Source organism: Rhinolophus hipposideros (assembly GCF_964194185.1).
Source record: "Rhinolophus hipposideros genome assembly, chromosome: 14".
Lineage (NCBI taxonomy): Eukaryota > Metazoa > Chordata > Mammalia > Chiroptera > Rhinolophidae > Rhinolophus > Rhinolophus hipposideros.
This window is the reverse complement of record NC_138060.1, coordinates 27,375,278-27,399,710: the sequence shown is the minus strand read 5'-3', so window position 1 is coordinate 27,399,710 and position 24,433 is coordinate 27,375,278. Positions and strand designations below refer to the sequence as shown.

General features: G+C 45.8%; 2 protein-coding genes and 1 pseudogene across 17 annotated transcripts in view; 1 reads left to right on the top strand and 2 right to left on the bottom strand.

Moving 5' to 3' along the window:
- Positions 1–8,684, top strand: part of NR2C2 (nuclear receptor subfamily 2 group C member 2) — a 72,151-nt gene extending 63,467 nt beyond the window's left edge. For 3 of the 8 annotated variants that reach the window (XM_081071663.1, XM_081071662.1, XM_081071664.1), the window contains 2 exons: positions 807–912; positions 3,915–8,684. In XM_081071663.1, coding sequence (XP_080927789.1) covers positions 807–912; positions 3,915–4,089 — 281 coding nt within the window. In that variant the 3' untranslated portion in view covers positions 4,090–8,684. Of the gene's footprint in view, positions 1–806; positions 913–1,892; positions 3,056–3,914 lie in introns of those variants that run through there. The other 5 variants (XM_081071667.1, XM_081071666.1, XR_013994836.1 and 2 more) reach the window with 4 other exon arrangements.
- On the bottom strand, positions 166–18,961 carry MRPS25 (mitochondrial ribosomal protein S25). 8 transcript variants are annotated; one of them, XR_013994840.1, is made up of 8 exons: positions 18,693–18,943; positions 15,276–15,382; positions 13,452–13,539; positions 12,330–12,698; positions 11,005–11,112; positions 10,406–10,537; positions 2,366–2,430; positions 166–966 (listed from the first exon to the last, which is right to left on the bottom strand). XR_013994840.1 is itself a non-coding variant. In XM_081071668.1 (4 exons), exons 1-4 carry the CDS (start codon positions 18,824–18,826, stop codon positions 12,512–12,514), a joined length of 516 nt encoding a protein of 171 aa, XP_080927794.1. In that variant the 5' UTR covers positions 18,827–18,961; the 3' UTR covers positions 10,266–12,511. The 8 variants fall into 8 exon arrangements, 1 of the variants encoding a protein (XP_080927794.1); XR_013994841.1 differs by lacking the exons at positions 166–966; positions 2,366–2,430 and adding an exon at positions 3,070–4,938; XR_013994842.1 differs by lacking the exons at positions 166–966; positions 2,366–2,430 and adding an exon at positions 3,070–3,287.
- An 820-nt stretch (positions 18,962–19,781) lies between these two features.
- Positions 19,782–24,130, bottom strand: LOC308507354 (glycoprotein integral membrane protein 1-like; annotated as a pseudogene). Its single transcript has 2 exons — positions 23,972–24,130; positions 19,782–20,634 (listed from the first exon to the last, which is right to left on the bottom strand). The product of its transcript is annotated as a glycoprotein integral membrane protein 1-like (transcript).
- Positions 24,131–24,433: the final 303 nt, after the last annotated feature.

Here is a 24,433-nt window from a genome sequence, read left to right as displayed (position 1 = left end):
ATACGTTCTTGTAAATTCTTGCCTTGCCAGGCCCAAAGAAATGATTTCATATATGAATAGATTTCATCTGTATCTTAATTAAACCATTGGCCAAACAGGGCTACAGCATACAAAATAGTGTTCTACCATCTTATGTCCTTTTTGTTTTTGATTTGTTTTGTTCTTGTCCAGTTTTCAGGTTACATTAGCATATGTAACTCAGTACAGATTGAAATTGCACAAATTTACCCATAGTCTTTGTGGAGGGCAGTAGCAGCAGTTGCTGCAGGGCACATGAAAGGTGTGGTCACAGCGGATGATGAAGAGGCAGCAGGACGGTTGGTGGAAAGTAAGAGACGGCCGGGCTGGCCTCGCTCACTTCCCCCAGGAGCCTCCTGGCAGGTCACTTGGGTTACTTGTTCTGACGTCCTCGACAGCTGGGGTTAGACACAGCTTAACATTTCCCTTCCTCCCCAGCCCAAAACAGGAGAAACTATGTGATTAAATACCTAGAAAGTAAATTTCTAACTTCATGTTTTAAAATCGATGTTTTCTGGAGTAGTAGGAAGCCCAGTGCTCAGAACCAGCAGGTGGGGTTGCTGAGGCTGGCATGACCACGTAGGAGCCCCGCCCCATCCTGGGCAGGCCGAGCAGAGGAAAATCCAGTGTTCTAACAGTAATCTCCAAACCTGATCAGCCTTCAGAGTTAAATCTATTGTACTTGAGAAATTTGTCATAAGTTTGATTAAGAATAAGTACTAAGAAGTCTGTAAGGGAGGCTTTCCGAATACAGAGGGCAATTTGGGGGCACTTTTCTTTTTTTTTAGATCATCCAGGTTTGACCAGCACAAGCCAGATTGAAAAATTCCAAGAAAAGGCACAGATGGAGTTGCAGGACTATGTTCAGAAAACCTACTCAGAAGACACCTACCGGTGAGGCGCACAAGCACACGCTCTTGCTCGGGGCAGGGAGGAGTCCAGCTGGATCTGTGGTTGCAAATATAAATGATGTTAGCCTTCCCCTTTCTACCATGTTTCCCCGAAAATAAGACGCAGGCAGACCATCAGCTCTAATGGGTCTTTTGGAGCAAAAATTAACGTAAGACCCAGTCTTATTTTACTGTAAGACCAGGTCATATAAGACTGAGTCTCATATTAATTTTTGCTCCAAAAGATGCATTAGAGCTGATGGTCCAGCTGGGTCTTATTTTCGGGGAAACACGGTAGCAGCCTGGTAGAGCCTCCATTTGGTCACACTTTAATTTTTGCAAATAGTAGGTGATAATGGAGTGTAGAAAGTGCTAGGCAGTGAGGGTCAGGAATACCAGGCCATCCCAGTTTCTGGGTAACTGTAAGCAAGACCTTGGGTTGCTCCTCTGTGGTTTGGGGGTTGGAATCAATGCTGTGTGACCTCCTATGGGACTAAATTGTGCTTGAGACATGAGTCGTCATAGAGACTCTCCTTGTCCAGAACAGCTGGAAGTTCTGCTCTTCTGGTCCACATCCACTCAGGAGGCAATGCTAGAGTACTTAATAAAAAAGTTTTCATTGACAGAAACCAAATCTGACCCCTATAAAGGAATGAGTAGGTCATATAAAATAGTAACTTTACCCTCAGATAAACTGATTTTTTTAAAGTTCCTTTATTTGGGTGAAAATTAATTTATTTGTAATGGTTGGAGCCAAAAAAATATATCTATAAATGAGCCTTTCTCATGCAGATTTGAACAGGAAAGTTGTTCTGAAATAGGGCAGAATGCCTGGCAGGCTTTTCAGCTGAGGAGTTTTCAGAAGAGCTCTTTCCCCGTGACCACTTCCAACCCACTGGAGGCTACATGAATTTCTGGGGCCCTTTCAAGCAAATTATTTAATATTGCCCTCTCCACCCTGTTGCCTCAAAATAAACGCTGCAGCAAAATTGACCAGGAAGATGCATTACCCCACCTTTCCCAACTGCGTCTCCTGTGCAGACTTCAGTCCCCAGGTGCCCGGTGGAACAGAGCTGCCCTAGGCCTGAGGAGGATCATTTGTCTGGTGTGATTGGGGGGGCCTGTGGCTGGCCCTGCAGCCGGCCCTGCTGGCAGAGAGCCTACATCTGCTTTAGGCGTGCCTCCATAGCTCACAGGCAGCTTCTGCCAAAGCAGGATCTATTTTCTACTGGAATCACTGAAGAGCTCACCATGAATCTAGAATATCTTCAGCCTCAGGACATATAACATGGGACTGTCAAGTAATGTACCCACACCCAAACCTCATATCCAGCGAGGCATGCAGGCAAGCTGTCCCCTGGGGAGGCCACAGGCCTACTCCACAGTGCCTGCAGCCAGAAGAGGCTGAAAATGCCCCTCTAGGGGCTGCTCCCCAAGCCACAGGACATTAGAATCACCTTGACAATAGCAGCTCTCTGGTTTGCAAGTAGATGCTCTGTCACTCCTTGTCCAGTCAAGAACCCTGGGGGGAGAAGGGGACAAGCCAGGTGCTTTGGGACCAAAAATGAGGTAAGGGAGGCTTTTCTCATAGGATTCAGAAAATCAAAGACAGTTCCTAAAGAAATTGGCCCTAGAATGGTTTACATCCTGTTTTTACATTCATTTTTTTTAGTCTTTGCCATCCATATGCTTTTTCTCATACTGTTTGTTCCTCCTGAAATACCCTCCCATTCCTCCCCATTCTTTGCATCTCTGCTGATTTTAGCCAGCCTCTAAGGCCCAGCTGAGATGTGCCACGCTCCAGGAAGTCCTCCTTGATTTGCCCTTGCTGACTTCCTGCCACCCTGCAGCCGGTGCGCCCCTCCAGGTCCGTGGTGGTGTCCCCTTACTCCTTTGTGTGCCCTGCAAGACGCACATGGCTGCGTGAATGGACGGTGGTGCCTGAATGCTGCTTGCATAATATGAATATATTTTCCCTTTTAAAAAATAACAATGTTCACTGTAGGAAAAAAAATTAGAATATTCTGGAAAGCAAAAAAAAAATTTAACTGTGTAAATACCACTGTCTGGATACCTGTTAACGTTTTGTGTATTTCCCAAAATAGTTTATGTATGTGTAATTGAAATCATAAAATACAAAGTAAGATTTTGTATTTTTTTTCATTTAATAGTCAATGAGCATACATATTTTCCATGGCTGAGGAGATGCTATAATTGAACATTTCCTACTGAAGAGAACGTAGGTTGTTTCCAGATTGGTCTGGCACTGCAGTGCGTGTCCTTGCACACACTGCTGTGTGCACTGGCTGTGCAGTGGCCCGTCTCTCAGTGCTGCAGACTGAGTATCCCTCAGCCCTCCAGGACAGGGTCATGGTGTTTCTTCAAAACAAAAGCAATTACTGTTTTATTTTAAATTGTAATGCTAAATGAACACTGGAAATTAGGGCATTCCAGAAAAAGTGTTAATATGTACAATCACTCCAAATCCTAATCCCCGGGGGCCAACCATTAGCCTTCCGGTGCACATCCCCTGGATATGTGTGTGCACACGAGTAAATACACACTGTGCGCCTGTGCGGGACTTGCTACTATACAGCCTCCATTTTGGTTTTTATTCAACTGTCACAGACTTCTTCCCTTATCAATGGACATATGGATCTTTTTTCTTAATGATATGTAGTGATCTGTTATATGGGAACACTGTATTTCTTTTAACTTATCCTCTATTATAGATTTCCTAATTTCTGTTTTTGGTTGAGATAGGAGTTACAAACAATGAAGGGAACATATTTGTGCATACATCTTTTCACTTACCTGTTTGACTTTTTTCCTCATGATAAATTCCTATAAGAGGAACTGCTGAAATCAGGAAAACAAGAGGTGGGTAGTGGATGGATATGTTTGGTTAAATTCTGAGCAGTGCAGACAGGATCCCTGGGAGCCTGTTGCTGGCGAAATCTCAAGGGCCGTGAACCCTCCTTTCTCTAATGACTCTCCCTCTTGCAGATTGGCCCGGATTCTCGTCCGCCTGCCTGCACTCAGGCTGATGAGCTCCAACATAACAGAAGAACTTTTTTTTACTGGTCTCATTGGCAATGTTTCAATAGACAGCATAATCCCCTACATCCTCAAGATGGAGACAGCAGAATACAATGGCCAGATCACCGGGGCCAGTCTATAGTGCATACCACACACCTGCTGAGGAGCAAAAGGATCCTCCCAGGAGCACTCAGAGACAAAGGAAGTAGTGGTATTTTGGTATGTGCAAATATTTCCAGTGTGTTAGCTATTTCCTACCTGGTTTTTCCTTATCTGTTAATCGCAGACAATAGCAACTAAAAGACTAGTAGGATCCTTTCCTGCCATAAGAAATGTTTTAATGCCTTTTGATGAAGCAGCAGATTTTGGAACAATCTTTTAACTCAATTTATATTTAGAAATTCTCAAAGGGCAAAAAACAAAGTTTTATAATGTCAGAGACTAGTATTAAAGAAAACTAAAAGAACCTAAGAGAACAGTTATGTGTGTATATATATTAAAAATATCCTTGGAATTAATAGCTACTAATTACCAGGGTAATAATATTAGCACTTTTTAAGCACTTCTTATCGATGCGTAATGTTAGCAACATCTTGCCTCTGGGCAGGGCAAATGGAAAACTGCTTGTCTTTTGCCGAAATGCTAATGATTTCTGTGAAAATGCAATAGGGTACAGGAGACAATCATTTACGTTTAAGAAGGCATCATTCCTAATTGTGTGCACACTTTGGTGGTGTTGAACTAAATTCCTGTGAGCAAATGAAAACGTGGCTTATCTGTACCATGCAGTGAGCGGGAATCTACTGGCACAGTCAGTGGTGATCCAAACCAGAAGCTTCCTCAGTCAGAGCTGATGCTCGTCAGGTCCCTCATCTCTGGTCCTGATCTGTATGTGTAACAGGCATCTGCAGGCTCCTCCAAACCTGGGGCATCTTCTGATGACTGGTTCCCAGAGTTGGATTGCAGCCAGTCAGACATTAACTGCCAATTCCTGCAGCAATTGACAACACCCCCAAATCACCTCCACCACTACGGCAGATGGAGCCTTCTGACCAAATGGTGCAAGGTGGGCATTTTGAACCCTTGACAGTACTTCCTGAATACACATGGGGTAGCTGCGCGGTGTTCAGATGGAGGAGCGTGGCCGCCTCGGAATGTGAGCGTTCCCTCCTCAGGTTTCCATTCCAAATGCCCCTTGACAAGGGCCTGTTCCTACAGTTCAGTACAACTGTGAGGGTATATGCAGGATCTTGCTGCCTGGTCAGGGCAGTGGTGGTGATGCTGAATGGAAGGGGTCTCTGTTGACCTTAAATATCAGGGTTTTTCAGAATGTCGTCAGACCCAGCATCTCCATTGGCAAGTCTTTTAATGGTGCTGGCACACCATGCACTTTGATCCCCCAGGTGTGCCAGTGAACAACCCTGAGGATCTTAGATGATGGAAGCAGGAGCAGGCTGCCTGCTCCTTTACAAACAACCCTTAATTCCCAAAGTTGTTGTCTTATAAGCTGTAGTGGCCATCGTTTACAAGAACAGAATGTGGTTATAAGGAAGTTGTATGCTAGAAAAGAGCACCCATGAATTCCCATGGACGTGAATAGCAGCAAGCATTTCCTGTTTGGGAAAAGTGGCGTGTCTAAGACAGGTCAGGTACTTTGTATTTTCTTTTTGTACACCCAAAAATAAGAAAATGTAAGATTAAATTTGTATCTCTTAAAGCTTTTGATCAGGTGATATCCAAAAAGATCCTAGTGTATTCCCTGATCTGGCTCAGGCCCTCGATCAAGAGCCGTGTGTGGGTGCTGGGCGAGCCAGCTTACAGCAAAACGGGATGGGATGCTTTATTCTGAAGTGTTAAAGCACTTTATGAAAATTATTAGTGGGAATTAAGTAGGGACAGGCTCTCTGGGAACTTCTAAATTCCAGTTTGGATTTAATTACATCATTTATAGTTCATGTTTTAGAAGCAAGTTTTGGAGAATAGTGAGGGTGCCTTTTATAAAATGATGGAAACGATTTAATTTTGCCAGCTGACATTTTTGGTTTTCCGCCTTTGAAGTGATTTAAATCTCAAAATTAAGCCAAGACAATGGAGTTAGGGCGGGTCTGTATCATTTCTGCTTATGAAGGATTTTAGCAAAGGGCATTTTGAGGCATGTTCATGCATCTGACACAGCAAATTGCCTGTTTTCCTCTTCTTTGATTTCTGAATGTAAATATGTCTGTTGATCATGGAGAGGCTCCCTGGAATTACATGTGTGTCACATCTTTCAGATTTGAGTTCTGGATGCTGGTAAAAAGGTCTGCGCCAGCCAGTTCCCAAGGTCAGGTCCTGGAAGTCCCATCTCTCTTAGGCTTTTAGACTCGGGTTGCCTTAAGATATTGGGGCAGCTTAGCCAAGAACTAGACTGCAGTCCTGATGAAGCCACTGCTTCCACATGTTGGGAAAAGAAAGCAGGAGGACAGTGAACGATTGGATAGGGAAGTGCCATACTCCAGCAAGATAGCCCTGAAGAAAAGTCTATTTAGTTAGGAAGTTGCTGATTCTAACCTGGTCCTGCTCCTTAAGGCCCTTTGCCAGTGGTGGCTGATTCCAGTACTATGTTGGGCTTTGAACATTCATTGGTTTCCCAGATCCTTTTGGCCTTACTCTGAAGTGGCCTGTTACTAAGGATGATGTCCACGCTACGTGAATTATCACTGCCCCAAATCATTTCCAGCATTTGACAGCAGTTCTATTCCATCTCGTCAAATTGGTTAAAAGTAAGCTCAAAGTCAAGATTTAAAGGGATCCCAAGCAGACATTAGGGCTCAACTTACACGAGGCTTTTAGCCCTTGTCAGTAGTTTGAGAACCTCTAGCTTTAGTGAAGTGAGACTAGCCCTCTGCCCGCGAAATCTCTGAGTGATATAAGCCGGGAGCAGGATTCTTTACGTGTAGCCTATTCAGATGTCCCCTTCTGCTGGCCTAGCCACTCCTTCCTCAGTGAGCCGTACACTGGCTACGGGAGGTGGGGACACACATACACCATCGCTTCCTGACGTCCTGGGCTCTTTCACAGTGGTATCTTAGGTAACATTGGACAGTTATGTGTTGTTGAAATTTGTGGAGTTCATTACATATAAAACAAGACAGGAAGAGACTTAGAAAAAGACCAAATTACTCAAGCAAATACTACTTTTCAAGTTATTCCTGGAAAGTATTTTTAAGGCAAGTACGTTAACACCCTTCTAAGATTTGTAAGTGTGTTTATTGGGGGGGGAGGGGGTTACATTATTTATTGTCTAACCTCTGCCACATGTTATGGTTGGGGTTCTTTTGTGTGGGGTTTTATATTTAATTTCAGGTATAGTCACTTGTTGTAAGATGTGTTATGTAATTGCCCTTAAGAGGGATTGTTTTCTAGCTTGTCTGTGTCAGTATTAAATGTGGACTCTGTTCTGAGGCAATGGCCACCAGCCTTGGTGATAGCAATAGACATGTCTACTCCGGGCTCCCTAATTCAGAGGCCACATACTCACCACAGCTTCCGCAGCTGTTTGGCTTATTGCGGGACAGCCACCATAGGGAGCCAAGAGTCAGAGAGCACTAGGTGTATCTAGTGCTTTTATTCTGGAAAAACCGCACCCTAATCCTTTGGGGGAGTTTCCAGCAGAGCAGTCTCCCTGCCTGCCTGCCTGCCAGGCAGCCCTGGGCTGTGGATCCAAGTTCTAGGACCTGGTTAGAGTCCAGAAGCTTGTGGCTTCCTTTCCAGTGGAATTGGCCTTACGTGCAGTCGGGGCTGCAGGTGACATTTCAACTCTTCCCTGAGCCCAGGTCATGAAAATTGTCATCTTCTGACATTCTCCTTTATCTTGGGAGGTAACTGCCCTTTCAGATACTGGAAAGATCTGAGCAAGCAGCACAGAAGCCCTCATACTTCTGTCCTACTTCCATTCCCTAGATTGTGTGGCTCTGAATATGTCTTAACTTTGATGTGAATTTGTAATCAACGCGAGTGGGTTTGGGTCTCTGTACACAGGGCTCTGGATCGCCCCGTGTGCCTCCCACCAGCGTGCACGCCTTCGTGTCCAGTCCTGAGCTCCCTTCAGCACATTGTGCGTGTACAGATTTATAGGCTTGGATGACTGAATGAATGTACATGTGTTTATATCTTCTCTATATGTACAGTGTATATAGTGTGTATGTGTACATAGATGTAAATTATGTATACAGACATGTAGCCACGTATCCAAACTCCTTATGTTTTAAAGAGAATCTATGATAGAGTTGCTAAAGTAAACTGATGTGGGTGTTCCAAGGTCCCTCAGCAGGATAGATTTGCTGAGATTTTCTTAACTCCATTTTCCTTTGGGTGAGCCTGGCTGCGAAAGGCCATGAAGTCAGACTCTCCACTCTGTACCAGGGAATGTTCCGACAGGAAAGGTCCTGATAGGATGATGTTGCTATGTGTTCTCTAGGTTCAGACAAGGGCTAAGAAGCTGGAAGACAATATACCCTAATGTCCAAAAACTTGGCGGGGACCTGGTTGTCACACACATATTTATGGCCTAACTGGAAGGAACTTGGGAGCTCAGGCCGTAGGCCTTCCCAGATACTCGCTGTCGCGTGGTCAGTTTCAGAATGGTCTGTGTCATGGGGCCTGGCTCCCAGTGTGGTAGCAATGTCCCTACTTGTTCTGGACTCAGCAGAGGATGGGCATTCCCCTGTGACTAAACAAATTCCCATCTCTAACGCCAAATGAGAAAGAAAGAAAAAAAAACCTACCCAGTATTTTTTTAAAATAAGCATGAATGTTGATGGCTAATTTATGGCATATAAATTACAAATCTTAAATTACTTCTCTAACTATAGCATGTGAATGAAATCCACTGACTTTTTCTGTAATTTATGATTTTTAAATTTCAGATAAAAACTGCATTTTAATATGGATATATATGCCCTTAAAGCTACAGATGCCAAATTTTCCTTGTCCAGGTCTATTCTGATGAATTTCCCCCTTAATGGGGCTTAAAACTGAGACTTGAGCCCGGGCCCCAGCCCAGCAGTAGTTGCTTGAGGACCTGGTAAGCACAGGGGGCCTGACTGGCAGAGGAAGGTTGAAAGCTGCCTGCTGAAAGGAATCACTGGATAACTGCAAAACTCATATAATCCACAAGTTGCTTTTTTTTTTTTTTTTAATAAGCTATTGAAATGTTTGAAAACACTTCATTGAGACCATAGTACTCAGTGCCTTTTGTGAGACTGGGCCATTCAGCCTTCCCCATCTGTGATGTAAAGAAGCTCCTGCTGCTTCACTGGCCTCCTATCAGTGATTGTCACCTTTCCCATGTCCTTGCCTATTGTGACAATCACACTATTGAAGGTGGCTTTCCAGTTAAAATTACGTGGAAGCTGGACAGTCTAAATGAATCTTTAAAATAAAAATTTTCCTTTGGGACTATTTATCTTAATAGCAATCTTAAACTAATTAAAATTGTGAGCTTAAAAAAAACATATCTTGGGGTAGGGAGTGTCAGTTATTTTTAATGCCCAACTACACTTTCAATTAAGCCAATAATTTTGGTGTCTCAGTATTTATACATACAACAGAAAAAACGCTGTGAAAATGCTGAAAGAAAATGCTCAGTAATATTTATCAATTGACAGACTGACAAAGCTTAATATTTGGATAACATTTGGAAGTAGTAAGCTGCACATGAAAAATGGCTTTTCTTTAGGAAAGTATAATCAATTGTCATTTTAACAACCAGAGCATTCATGGACTCAGATGCTGCTGCCACATACAACTCAAGTGCTGGAATATTTTTCTACAATCCCTGTTCTCCCAATTAATTATCTTGTAAACCAGTGTTCAACTAGTTTTATAACTGAAAAGCTGCACATTTTTCATAGTACAAACCATAGTTTTTACCTGTAGTTTGGAACTCTCTGTTAAAATGTAGCTGCATTACCAGCCCTTTTAAAAGATGTCTGTTAAAGGAAAATTGGGGTGTTAGATTTTCTTGGGACCGTTTCTGTAACCTCTGCCCTTCCCAATATAGAAAATATTGCTTATGCCATTACATTTTCCAGGTTTAAAACCTGTTGAAAGCTGTAGCTTGAAATCAGCTTTGTTTATGTGATGGCATTTAAAAATAGCATGTTCTTTTTAAACTGAATTTTATATCTAATCAATGTCTTCAGTCTTGAAGAAGAATTTGCATTGTTTTGTTTGTATATAGAGTATTGCAGTGCATGGATTAGCTTTATGCATTTTATTAAATGCTGTTTCAATGTGGCATTATTGTTGTGGCTTAATACTACTACCTAAATGAGGTTTATACTATTAAAAGTGAATTAAAGACTAAATGTGCATCCTGCTCATCATTTCTCCTCATAATAGTAATAACAATAATGCCTGACCCCCAAGTAGGTAGTGGGGAAGCACCCCGGTAGTCAGAACCCTATAGCTCTCACCTCACTTAACCTTGGCCAGAAGTGACACAGTCCTGTCCCTCTGACGGCTCCCTGGACTTGGGTTTCTCCTGGACCTTACAGTCTGCCATCACAGCTACACACAGTGTCAGGCTTCAAACCAGCAGGCTCGTCCTGTAAGGATATGTGTTATCCGGGGTACAAAAATGTATTCTTAAAGATTCAGATGTCATCTGACCTCATTTTACAGGTGAGGATTCTCAGGTCCTAAGTCAGATTCTTGACAGAACCACTGGCAGCCAAATAGCTTTAAATAGCTCTGCCAGGTAGTACTCTAAGTGGTAACTGGTCACTTCAGCAGAACATGGTCGAAAACCATCTGGCAAACATTGCTTATGCAATTAAGAAATGGTGTATCAATCATAAAATCCTCATAGCCATCTTCTCTAATTTTCTCCAATTTCTATAAATTTTAAACCCATCTTTTATCATGATTAATGTAGGAAATGAAAGACAAAGGTTTAAAGAGGTAGTAATGCCCCAGTGGTGTTTATTTCCATGAATCATTATCTACTATCTATGAACTAGCACATGCAAACCTAACAGCAGCACTGTCCCATCAGGCACTGGACATTTATTACCTCTGCAGGGGTTACTAGCTTGGTCCAGAGCAGTCCTGGCTAGCAAGCTTTCTGGGTCCTGTGGGCCATGAGGAGGTAATAGTTCCATAAAGCTTTCTGTCTCACCAGCTGTGGAAACAGACCAAAAGGAACAAACGCTTTCTGAAAAGGCATAGCAGCCGCGTAGGAAGCCAAGTCAGCTGATGTGAAGTCCACCACTGCAGTCAGCAGGGTGGCGTTGTTAGAAACACTGCAGGAACTGAAACCCGCACACACACAAGGGATCAGCATGGAGGACAGATTTTTTTTAGCCACCTCCCTCCAAAATAGCGATGGTAAGCCTGCCTGTTGCACATTAGACCCACACACCCTCCTCTCCCAGAGCCCCCAAAGCCATCGTCCTGATCTCATACAAAATCACAGTAAACCATAACTTGAGCATCAAATGTAAAAGCCAGATTTCTCCCAATTTAATGGGATCATCTCCAACATTCATATAAAACACATTCTAGTTTCACGTCATTTCCCACAGCTAATCACCTCATGGGGCAGGGAATGCTTTGATTCCCATCTTACAGAACGTTATGCCTTAGCCAAGGCTCCCATCAGCAGAGGAACCCAGCGCTCACACCTGCTCGTAAGCCCACTGTCTTGCTGAGTCCCGCAGGGCACAACCTCCTGGTCTGTGTCCCATGGGTCTGTGGTCCAGCTGGTCCTTCACTTTTGACCAAGTCAACCTATTCTTAAAGTAACCCTAAAGGGTCTTGGTGTCTCCTAGGGACTAAAACCAGCACAACTGAAATGGCAACAGTATCAGTGTGCTAGGAGGAAAGAACTACTTGGCAAACCCTCAGGAACACCTCACACCCTCTTCCAAACCTTAGTAAGCAAGAGGGCAAGTGAGAGGCAGCCTCCAATATCGGCCCCTCGAGCAAGGGCCCTTTGCTTTCAGACTTCATGGTCTGTAAACCTCCCTGCTACGGGGCAGAGCTGGGGCCAAAGGGGCTGGCAGTGGCTGACACCCAGTGGGTGCATTCCTAAGGGAGGTGGTCTGCAGCCACTGGGCCCCCCCTGCATCTCTGACACACCCCCAGCCAGGCCCCAATGGAGGAAAGGGTCGGTTAGCTTATTTAAAAAGTGAGCAGTGCACAAAGGCTTGCCCTGGGATTTCTGAAAAATACCCAAAGAGCCTGGATGGAGAGAACGTTCACACTGTCAGCCACAGATGGCTCCAACCAGACGCAACCACAGCAACTTTTAATTCTCCAGAGCAGGGTCTGAAAGAGGAGTAGAAGCCAGTGGAGACCAGGAAAAGGCCACAGGACAGAGATGGGATGTCAACAGACCTTCCACCTTCCTGATGCCAAAGCCTATCCTCCTGTAGGCCTTCCTCCTCCTGCCTCCGATCGGACACACACCAGGCTGCTGGAGGGATTCAGGAGCGTTTTATTTGCAGAGTCTCTGGGGACAGAAGCAGGACTTCCCTGTGGCCAAGGTAACCCCAGCTCGCGGGCCAGGGGCCTCCGTCCTAGGCGCTGGCTTTCAGAGTGGCTTTGTACTTCCCTGTCATCTCCTTGGGTAACGGCACCAGGGCTGGGCAGGGCACCTGCCCTTCCACTTCACAGATACACTCCCGCAGGCAGTACTTTCGGGGTCCAAAGTGGGCTGGATGAGAAAGCTGCTTTTTCTCCTGCTCCTCTTTCTTGAGGGTTTCCCTGCCAGAGAGCACAGACAGCAGCAAAGTGTTGGCAGCACTGCGCTGAGCATCTGGGAAACGCAGGACTTCTCGGCGTGAACCCCCCCAACCTGGATCTCCTGTGCCTCCTAAGCTGCTCCTCGCACCCAAAGCCTGTCCCTCCGCTCCCCACAGGCCTCCAAGAAGAGGGAGGATGGCCTTCAGCGTGGGAGCAGTGTCAGGCCCCAGGGGCGGCCACCAGCTGGAAAGCACACGCCCCAGACCCGCACTGCAGAGGTCAGCCTTCACCGGGGCGGCCCCAGCTCTGACTCATCGGACAATCAGGATCAAGGAGCCTAGAAATGCCTGTGTGCTTTCTCAAAGAACGACATTCTTGGCTTCCCTCCCTTCTTGACTCCACGGAAAGAAAAGGGACCTGTCACTGCAGGCCCTGGGGTTGGACACCCACTAATTCCAAGCTGAGATTCCCAAAGAGGAACATGTTTCCGGCCACACAGAGCAAGTATTTCAGCTTCCCACTGACCAAAGGAGGGAAGGACGATCTTTATCCCCACTTCACAGCAGGAGTAACAGCTCACCGAGGCTCCAGGACTTACGGCCACACTGGTGAGAAGCAAAGCCAGATGGAGCAGACACTCCAGCACACTCTGCTGGGGAGTGGCTCGCTGTCGGAGAGCCTGCCCGCTGGCCACCCTCCCAACACAGCCCGTCCTCCCTCTCAAGCTCTGAGCTAAGATGTTTGCTCCCCTCCGGGTCAGCACCAGCAACTCACTCATTCTTCCCCAGGATTTTTTTGATGTGCTCCACGATCTCCTTATTGCTCTTGGTCTCCACATCCACGAGGACCTGCTCACCAGAATCTGGAAACAGGAAGTAAGGGGGGAAGAAACCCTAAGAGCGCGGCTCATGCTCTTCAGCCTCACATGGTGCTGATTTGGGATGTGCTTTCGTGGAGAAATAGTTTAACAATAAAATAAATACATTTGTTTATGTAACGCATAATGCTACCGTTTTTCCCCATATTTCTTTGCATAATGCTACCCCCTTTTTTTTCCATGTTTCTTTAGATGTGAGCAAATTTTAGACATGTACAAAAGCAACCTATTTTAACAGAAATAAATTCCATGTTCACAGAGAAAGATTTAACATCATTAACATGGCAATCCTCCCCAAACTGGTCTACAAATTCAGTGCAGTTCCTATCAAAATCCCAGCAGGTGTTTGTGTAGAAACTGACAAGCTGAGCCTAAAATTCATGCAAAGGACGCAAAACAATTTGGTAAAACAAGAAAATAGAAATGTTCATTTTCCAATTTCAAATTTACAATAAGCTATAGTAATCAAGTTCTGTGGTTATAGTGTACGAACACACCAGACTATAAGTGACAACAGAACTGAATCCAGAAATAAATCCTTATATTTATGGTCAATTGGTTTTCAGCAAAGATAACAAGACATTTCAATGAGGAAAGAAAATCCTTTAAAGAAATGGTGTTGGGACAACTGGATACCAACATGCAAATAAATGAATTTAGACCTTTACACCTCACATTAAAAAAAGAAAGAAAAAGCTTAAAATGGACCAGAGACCTAAATGTAAGAGCTAAAAGTTGTATAAAACTTTTTGAATAGAAAATCTTTATAACCTTACCTAGACAAAGATTTTTAGGTATGACATCAAAAACATGATCCATAGAGAAAAATCTGATAAATTGAACTTAACCAAAATTCAAAATTTATGCTTCAAAAGGCACGATAAGCCAACTGGGAGATAATATTCATAATGCATACATCTGATAAAGGGCTGGTATCTCAACTATATAAAGAATTCTCACAACTCACTAAGAATCCAAGTAAAAAAAATGGGCAAAATATTTGAACATCTTTTTTTAATTTTTACAAGTTTATTTGAGCCTAACGACATATGCCAGGGAGCTAGATTTCAAATGCCCCTTGAATAAACATTTTTTAAAAAGCTAATAAGTACTTGAGAAGATACTCAATATCTTAGTCATTAGGAAAATGAGAAAATTGAAGACACAGTGAGATATTATTAGAGTGGCTAAAATTATTTAAATGGACACTACCAAGTGCTAGAGAGGATGCACAGTAACTGGAACTTTCCTATATTAGTGGTAAAAACAAAACATTACAGCCAATTTAACCAGTGAATTAAGACCAAAAAAAAAAAAAAGACTGGAAAGGAAAAAGTAAAACTATATGCGGATGACGTAATTGTATATGTAGAAAATACTAAGGAATTTAGAAAATAAAACGACAAGAAAAAAGGGACCGGCATGAGCAAAGCAAGATGTGCCAAAGGAATTTGGAAAAACCGGCCTTTGTGGTGAGGCATGTAGAAGACGTGAGGGCAACAGAAGACAAGAGGGAGGGAGGAAAGGACAGAGGGAGGGAGAAGAGTCCAGATCTCAGCGCCATTAGCACCACGGTATGGGAAACCGGTATGGGAAACCGAGGTGCCGGGAACAGCATTCCTTTACGGAGCTTGGACCTCAGATCACCTGACTGCCGCGGGAGGAGGAATAGATGCGAGGGAAAACAGTCCTGGACCACAGCACAGTGGCCCCGCACTCACCTAAATAGAATCGAAGGAAGGGTGATGGTGTCATGTTCTTAAACATCACGATCTGTACCCAAGGGTTTTTGTATTGGATCTGAGGTATGTTGAAAAACACAAATTTCCTGCAAAAGGGAAGAAATTAAACCCATGAAACAGGAATTTTTAACCTAAAATTTTGCATACCTGTGTATTTTTCTAGGAAGAAGGTCCAGCACGTTCATCAGCTTCTCAGAGGATCCTAGAGCCCCGACCCCCCACAAAAGGCTGAGAAGGGCAGCTCTGAGGAATGTGTTAGTATGTTCTCTGAGTGGGGGTGACCAGACTCCTGGTTTGTCATCTGAGAGAAAAAATATCTGCAGCTTGACTTCACGTTGCACTCTAACCTACAACTCACCAAAGCAGGAGTGTAAATGTAAAAATGAAGCTATGCAGCATCCTCAATCTCGATTTATGTGGTGGTTACACGGGGGTTATGCATAGAAAGAATTCAGCAAGCTCTGTACTCCCAGGTAGAATCATACAGATTCTACCACAATTTAAAAATAAATGAAACCATGAAAACATGGGGAATATTTGTACAATCTAGAAGTGGAAAAATCTTTCAACTTAGAAGGTTTAAAATATAAATATAATTACATTAAAACTTTTGCATGGCAAAATTTACCAAAAGCAAAATCAACATTTGCCAAACTGAAGGAAAAAATGTTTGCAAAACATAAAACAAAAGGCTAATTCCCTTCTGACAGAGTTTTACATATCAGTAATAAGATCGACAATTCAACAGGAACAAAGGGCAATGGCCACAAATGGGCAGAAACCAAATGGCCTATTTGTCAGGTGAAGAGCTTCTCAGTATCTTCCCAATAAAGTCATGTAGGTTAAAATAGGATTCTTTTTCACCTCTTAGATTGCTAAAGATTTTTTTTTAAGTTACAGAAATGAGTAAACATTTCCTTAAGAACATAAATTGGTTTAACCTCTTTGGAGGTCAGTTTGGAACTAGCAAAATTTTAAAAGCATAGCGTTTGACTCGATTTCACTTCTGCTTTGAGAGATTTTCACATTTGAAAGCAAAGATGTGTGAGGTTCACTACAGCATTATTTGTTACAGCAGAGGGAACAGAAACATAAATGCCCCTCCATAGAGAGCTGATTAAATGAATTAAGACACAGCCGTATGTCAGGATCCCTCTCCACCTGTTCTCCATCCTAAATGGCTGCCCTACACGGACTACGGAAATGGGCTTTCTTGCCCTCTGTATTGTGTTTGGCCAACAGGGAGCACTGGCGAACGACTGGAAGGAGGGAGTAGAATCAAGGTATTTCCCTGGCTCGTGCCCTGAGTCCCAGGCTCCTGTCAGACAGGCCTCTCCATCTCCAGGTTCCAACAATCACTCTCCCCCTCACTTCTGCAAGCCTAGACCTGGGGCCTGGCATAAGACTTTGTGGCTTCTTTTCTCCATCCTTTGCCACAGCTTTGTAAATGGCCCATTAATTAAAGGCTCCCAAATGGTCTGAATTTAAATGCGCCCTAGGCTCCCTGCTGCCACCTTGCCCCATCCACCAGACAACGGAAAGGTGGTACATGGGACAGAAGCACAGTCACTGTACTTGACCACGTCCCAGCAATATGACCCAGGGCAAGTTAGTGCTCTGTGCTTCAGTGTTTGTGCAAGATGATGGCGATGCAGGACAAGCAATCCAGACTGGAGCTGGTCGTCGATTTTCAAGATGATGAAACTGACAGAATCAACAGAAAGCCTGACTGTGGGACCATTTACTTGGCAAGACTTCCATAACTAGGGCAGAGTCTGCAGTTGAAACAAAACAAAAGCAATGACAATTATTGACCCCAGTGTGGGGACAGAGTCCCAGAGAGCAGTTTCTAGGCTCTCGGCCTCACGTGGGAAGATGCTGGTTCAGGTAGTGGATGGTCACCAGCTGTGGCTAGTTGGCCGTCAGCTGTTACCGGTTAGCCATTGGCCACTGACATAACTGCCGCGGCTGAGCCAGCAAGGGCGGACTGCAGCTAGCAAGTGAGGCAGGCAGGCAGAGAAGTGGACGGCGGATCGTGTGGATCCTATCGTGTGTCTCGCCCGGCCGCCAGCGAGAATATAGTGGTATGACTCCCCTATCTCTGGCTCTGTGGGTGTGCCTTTTTGGCCTCACCATGTCCTTCGTTCTTATGTGGGGAGTGGGAGCTGAGACCCCGCATGACACTTTTTAACACCCAGGGAGAACAAAAAAACTTGCAAAAACAAACAAGAAAAATAATCAGTACTCTGTTTAGCTCGGCTGTGTGTAGTCACAAAATCATTATTAAACAGTGAATAGTGATCTAGCCAGCATTCTGAAATGACTATCATTTCATGGGTAGAATGCATGTGTTGAGGGTGGGGAATGGCTATGGTGGTGAAGGAGCTAAATCCTCATCTTCCATGGTGACAAGACCCTAGATAATGCCTAAAGCTAAAAAAGAAGTAGCTCTCTATGTACAGTATTTTAACTATATGGAGGCAAAAGTCTAATAATTAAATGGTTAGAGTTGAAAGTTGTTGCCTCTAGGGGAGGAAGTGGGAACAGGGTGCCACTATAAGCCCTGCCAACCAGGACAGGCAGCTCCAAGGCTCCATTGACCTTCCTGGGCTTAGGACCCTTCTGCTTAATTCCCACCCACAGCACAGTATCCCAACATCACAGAACTTTGTACAAACAAACCTGGGCGTTTCCATGTAGGAATTGCTCCCACTTAAAACTACTAGGACCAAGATTCTACAGGATTTGAAGTGGTTCTTGCTGAAGCATGGGAGGTAAGTTAATAAAGGTAAACTTGAGTTGAGCACCTGCTGTATATGCCAGACATCTTACTAAGTACTTTATACTGGAATCCTCACGGTGACCCTGGAAGGCGGGGTTTTCCAGCTAAGGAGGTCAGAAAAATGAAGTAAACTGCCTTGGTCACCACTAGTAAGTGAAAGAACTGAGGCTGGCGTTCCCATCTGGCCTTCTCCCACACACCTGTTACCAAATTACCAAATTCACCTCGGCTCAGGGTGGGCCACAGGAGAAGTCAACAAATGCCTGCGGCCGTTACTTCTCCAATTGCACCCGCACATCGGCCCTGGAACACTGGTATCCCGTCCGGGACACCGAGGAGCAACTCCCCCGAAGCCAGCGAGTGGAACAGGGACCCGAACCAGGTCCGTGGCCCCGGGCTGGGCCCCATCCGGACGCCGCCCCCCTCCCCTCCGCTCGCCCTGCCGTCCTGGCGGCGGAACCTGGAGCAAGCTGCTCCTCGGGCCCCTGGTCTGTACAGTGGGGACAACAGCACCAACCTCCGGGGGCCAGGCCCCGGATGAAGCGCAGCCCCAGGTCTCCACGCGCCGGCACGTGGCTACAATCACCGGGGGCGGCCTCACGGCTCGGACTGACCTGGCGCCCTCGCCCAGCTCCCCGTGCGTGTTGTAGTTCACTGTCATGACCTTCACCGAGTCCTTGAACACCACGTCCCCCTGACCCAGGTACTGCAGGGTGCGGCGGATCGGGAAGCGGCCCTTCATGGGCATGGCGGCGGTGGCCGAGCCGCGACGTGGGCGGGAAGGGAGCCCAGAGCAGCACACGCCGCAGCCGGCGGACCCTGCGCCGCTTGTCCTCCGCGCTGTTTCCGCTTCTCCTCCGCGCTGTTTCCGCTTCCCGCGCAGACGCGCAGAAGATGCCTCCCGGCGGGCAGCGCGCCTGCTGCGGGGCAACCTGGACCTTGTAGTCCAGGCTGGCGGTGCTTGGCGGCCGGGATTGGACGGGGGGTACATGCAACTTCGCTTTAAAGCACCGCCTCCTGAAACGTTTGCACGCTCTGTATAGTCCTCTTTCTCCCCGACAAGGAAAAATATTTTTAAATAGGATCATCTCAATCAGACAACAAAATTACAGTAGGAAATGAATTAGGAAAGCTGAGTTCTGATTCCAAGTCGGCTAACTTTTTTTCCTCAAAAAAGTTTATTTTAGAGTGAGAACATGTCACTACTATTTTTGAGTCCTGGTGCATTCAAGGTAAGTGGTCTTGGTACAGGATACAATCAAATCCTGATAAATATACTTCAGTGATTTTTATACTGAGTCACAGCCTTCATCTAAAGGTACATTTTACTGAATAAAAAAAGTTCTTGAGCTTTTAAATTAGAACTTCATAACGTGCTCTTCACAAAGTCTTATATATTACAGTAATTAAGTGGATATAATTTCCTTAACAAAGGCACCTTGAAAAGTATTGGCACACGGCATTTCGTCTTGCCTTTTTCTTTTTAATTTTGTAATTTCGAAGTTTCTTCACATGTCCTCTTTTCCACTTTTTAAAATTTTCCTTAACAATTCATCATCTAAATAGCTATCCCTGTTACAGAATAAGGTGAGCTTTAACCTGTCATTTTAAAGGTCAAGTTTTAGGCTGTTTTAGGAGCTGAGCAATTTCTCTCGTGTGTAAACTGATTCTTATATTCAAGTGGCAAATTTAGAGCCAATACACTAATGCAGGGTCCATGAATTGAGCTGTCGTTTTAAATACATGGTTTTATCTGCAAGGTTTTCTGCTGTTTTTTCAGGACCATCTGGATATAAGTTGATAGCTGTCACAGCTATAACATTGACTTTATCCAACTGAAGAATTTCTTTGTGTTCACAAACTGGGAAAAGCACCTTTAAGATGGTTATTACCACAGCTGTTCCTAGACTTCCAACCACCATGATGTTCAGAAACATAAAGAATACCGGGAAAACACTGCTCCAGAACCTACGCAGATCTTTTCTGAACGTTTCCATCCACTGACAGATCACCTTGTATGAAGATGGAGGCTCTGCTCTGAGAAAACTTTCAGGTAATTTGCCAGGTAAAACATCATCATCTACAGTAGTTTCCACATTCCAGATAAGTAATGGCTGGTAGTCTGCAATGAACTAACACTTTCTACATTTTTGGAGCAGTTGGGAAGGGTAAATAAAATGTCAGCATCTCGGGATATGGAGTACAGCATGCTTTCTTCCAAAAGTAGCGTGTAGTTTGAATGCCTGAGTATTCCCTGGTTCTTAACTAAAATATCGATTTCAGTAACATTCTTTTGTGGAGCTCGTTTTCTATCCATCTCTACCAGCTCTTCTTGAATGAGAACTAGTTGCAAACTGGAACCAGATGTCATAGACCACTCACGAACTAAAATCCTTACATTGACAATTACAAAATATTCTTTTTCCTCCAAATTTTTGAGATTTTCATTCTTCACTATCAAAGCCTGACAGCTTATTCTGGTTACAGCACTATTGACAGGGAAGTCATTTACATATACCTGTCCACTCTCACAGGTTATGTTAAGAATAGCCTGTTCTCGGGGCAGCCGGGTGGCTCAGTTGGTTAGAGCACGAGCTCTGAACAACAGGGTTGCCAGTTCAATTCCCACGTGGGCCAGTGAGCTGCTCCCTCCACAACTAGAATGAAGACAACGAGCTGCCGCTGAGCTTCCGGAGGGGTGGCCTCATGGCTCAGTTGGTTAGAGAGCGAGCTCTCAACAAGTTTGCCAATTCCCGCATGGGATGGTGGGCTGCGCCCTCCGCAACTAAAGATTGAAAATGGCAACTGGACTTGGAGCTGAGCTGTGCCCTCCACAACTAGATTGAAGGACAACAACTTGGAGCTAATGGGTCCTGGAGAAACACAGTTACCCAATATTCCCCAATAAAAAATTTTAAAAAAGGAATAGCCTGTTCTTTAGATACCTCCTTGTGGGGACATAGCCCCAGAGAGCAGTTTCCAGGCTCTCAGGTTCACGTGGAAAGGTGCTGGCTCAGGTAGTAGATGGTCATCAGCTGTGACTAGCTGGCCATCAGCTGTTACCGGTTAGCCATTAGCCACTGATATAACTGCTGTGGCTAAACTAGTAAGCGCGGAGTGTGGATTGCAGATTGCAGAGAGGTGGATTGCAGTTAGCACAGCGGATTGCAGCTAGCAAGTGAGGTTGGTTGGCAGCGAAGCAGACGGCAGGCTGCGGATCATGTGGCTCCTGCTTCCTGTGTCTCCAACCCAGCCGCCAGCAAGACTATAGTGGTGTGACTCCCCTATCTATGGCTCCGTGGGTGCGCCTTTTTGGCCTCACCATGTCCTGTGTTCTTATGCGGGAGCAGGAGCTGAGACCCCACATGAGACCTTGCATGACACATGGTGCAGCGAGCAGGGTACAGTGTTGGCCAAAACTCTCCGAAAGGTAATAGAGCAGTTTATACATATGAAAGCTCTGTTTTGGGAGACCCGTGAGGAGCGGCGCTGGGAACTGGAGGCTCGATCTGTTTGGGAGAAATGTTACCCCTCAGTGAATTGGTGGGTCTCTCAAGCCATCGGATGGCACGCCACCCTGTTGGCCGTGACAGGCATCGCCTACTTTTTGGTGATCTGCTGCTGCCGTAGGCTCCAAGGGTTGCGGACATCTTAAACCGAGGCCTCCACCCAATCGGACACCTGGCGTGGCGAGTAGGATTCTGGCCAGGTAGGAATGGAGTCTGACTGTGGGCAGGAGGACATGTGGCCCCCACACAGTGTGTGGTGTCCGGTGGCCACTGTTCTCAGGAGTTGGAACCCCAAGGAGGGGTGGGAGGACATGGACGGCTCTCCGGCCAGCGTGGAGAGGGCCCTGCAGGTTCTAGCTGAGCGGTTGCCAGAGGAGGCGAAGGGTACAGCCGGCCACGTGGGCTGAATGTTCCTCACGGCCTTGCCTTGTAACATGGAGGACACACTAATGAAATAGCTCAGGTGCCAGAACAGCAGCCATAGGGGAGGCGCTGGAAGCTCGGGACCGTCAGTGGGAGGAGGTTCTCACTGCGGTGCCTCATAACTCTGAGGAAGCACTTGCTGGAATAGCCCAGGTGCCGGACCAGGTGTCCCGGTTGGAGGCGATGGAAGCTCGGGTCCGCCTGTTAGAAGAGAGGCCCCACAGTGGAGACTCTGAGGCAGAGGCAGAGGAAGCGAGTGGAGACAGTGTAGCTCCCAACCCCCAAGCCCGGCCCATCTTGAACCAAAAGGTAAACCATGAGCAACCTTTGGGCCCCGGGGGCATTGCTGCCGGCAACCTTGCTGTGACTGAGTTCACAACGTACACACCTTACACTCCCACTGAGTTGCAGGAGCTGGGGAGGCGGTGCCAACAGCGCCCTGGAGAGCCAGTCTCGGCTTGGCTACTACGTTTATGGGATAAGGGAGCAGGTAACAGTCTCTGCTCCCCAGGCGAGATGGAAAAGCTAGTCTTCGTGACAGTGCATCCGTCCCTGTGACAAAGGTTACAGAACTGCCATAGGTTGGCCCAAAACCAGGGCAACCACTCTCTAGTGGAGTGGCTCAATGCTGCGGTATGCACAGTATGGGGACAGGCTGGTGAGCTGCCAGACACTGAGTCAATGGCAGTCATATATGGAACTTATGCAAATCATCCATGAAATGGGTATGAGACATGTTATCTTCAACCCTAATATGCGGGGGCCGATGACGAGCATTTCGAGTATTTTACAACCAGCATGAGAAATCTGGTTTTGGATACTGCCCCTGCAAATGCTTTTGGATCCTTGGTTGCCATTCTTATGCCCTATGTGGGGCGGTGGATCCATGAAGTTACACTTGCCATGGCCACCCTAGGGTATGTTGAAAGCTGGCAGCAAAGGAAGTTAAGACAGGAGTTCCGAGAAGTTAAGACCTGGAAGCCCAAGTCAAAAGTAAGGGGGCGAGGTCATGGGCGTCAGAGAGTAACATGCATGCAGATGTGGCGTGATCTCGTGGCAGCAGGGGTTGATCAGGAAAAAATACACCGACACCCCAATGCACTCTTGCTAGAACTCTAGAAACAGTTGAATCCAGAACAGCAATTCCGATAAAGCCTAAAGGAGAAGTCCAGGAAAGCAAGACAGGTGTCCCTCCAGGATTTCATGCGGCTGCTTGAGGCCAGCTCCTTTCAGCTTGATTAGGGTTGGGGCCAAGGTACCCGGTCAGAGGGGACAAGTGGCGACTGGAGGCCCCACGTGGAACTGTCCATACATTGGTCACCTTCTAATGTGCAGAGGGTTTTGGCCCTAACTGATACCAGCGCAGACCGCAGTCTTATTTATGAGAAACCCTGGCTGTGCCCAGAAGTACTGGTGATGCCCTGAGAAACCCTGACTGTGCCCAAAGAGCCTGGCTGTGTCCAGGATATTGAATTCACCTCCAGGCTCCTCGCACAAGGCTCCTCGCGGAGGACGCTTGTCCCGTAGATTGTGAGGTGAGACCCTGTAGGGGTGGAGTGTGGGGACATAGTCCCAGAGAGCAGTTTCCAGGCTCTCGGCCTCACGTGGAAAGGTGCTGGCTCGGGTAGTAGATGGTCATCAGCTGTGACTAGTTGGCCATCAGCTGTTACCGGTTAGCCATTAGCCACTGATATAACTGTCATGGCTAAACTAGCAAGCACGGAGTGTGGATTGCGGATTGCAGAGAGGTGGATTGCAGTTAGCAAGTGATGTTGGTTGGCAGAGAAACTGACGGCAGGCTGCGGATCATGTGGCTCCCACTTCCTGTGTCTCCAACACAGCCACCAGGGAGACTATAGTGATATGACTCCCCTATCTATGGCTCTGTGGGTGTTCCTTTTTGGCCTCACCATGTCCTGCGTTCTTATGTGGGGAGCGGGACCAGAGACCCTGCATGACACCCTGTATGACACTCCCTATCATCTTTCAGGGTATTTACATTAACTCTAATGCTGTCCTTTGGGGTTGGTGGCAGCTCAGGGGTGCCAGTCTTCAGCAGCGGGCAGCAGCCAGAGCAAGAGCTTCAGGAGGGCAAGTTGTGCCACTGAAGCACCCTCCATCTTGGACTGGGCTAATAACTTTTTATTCAGCCTCATTTAAGTCAGTTTTTCTCTCTCAACTTCTTGTTTCCAAATGAAGGGTTCAAACTATGCAATTTCTAACATTGACTTAAAAAACTGATTTGCAAAAGAAAAAGCTTTGCGTATATCCCTTCCAGGTTTAGCCACTTAACAGCTCTTGACCTCGACTTTTTTCATAAGCAAAACATGGATGAGATGTATTTCTGAAGTACTACTCTTACTGATCAGAGAACGTTTTTATTTCTCTTTCTCATTTTTTGCCAATTTTAATATCTTTTTCAG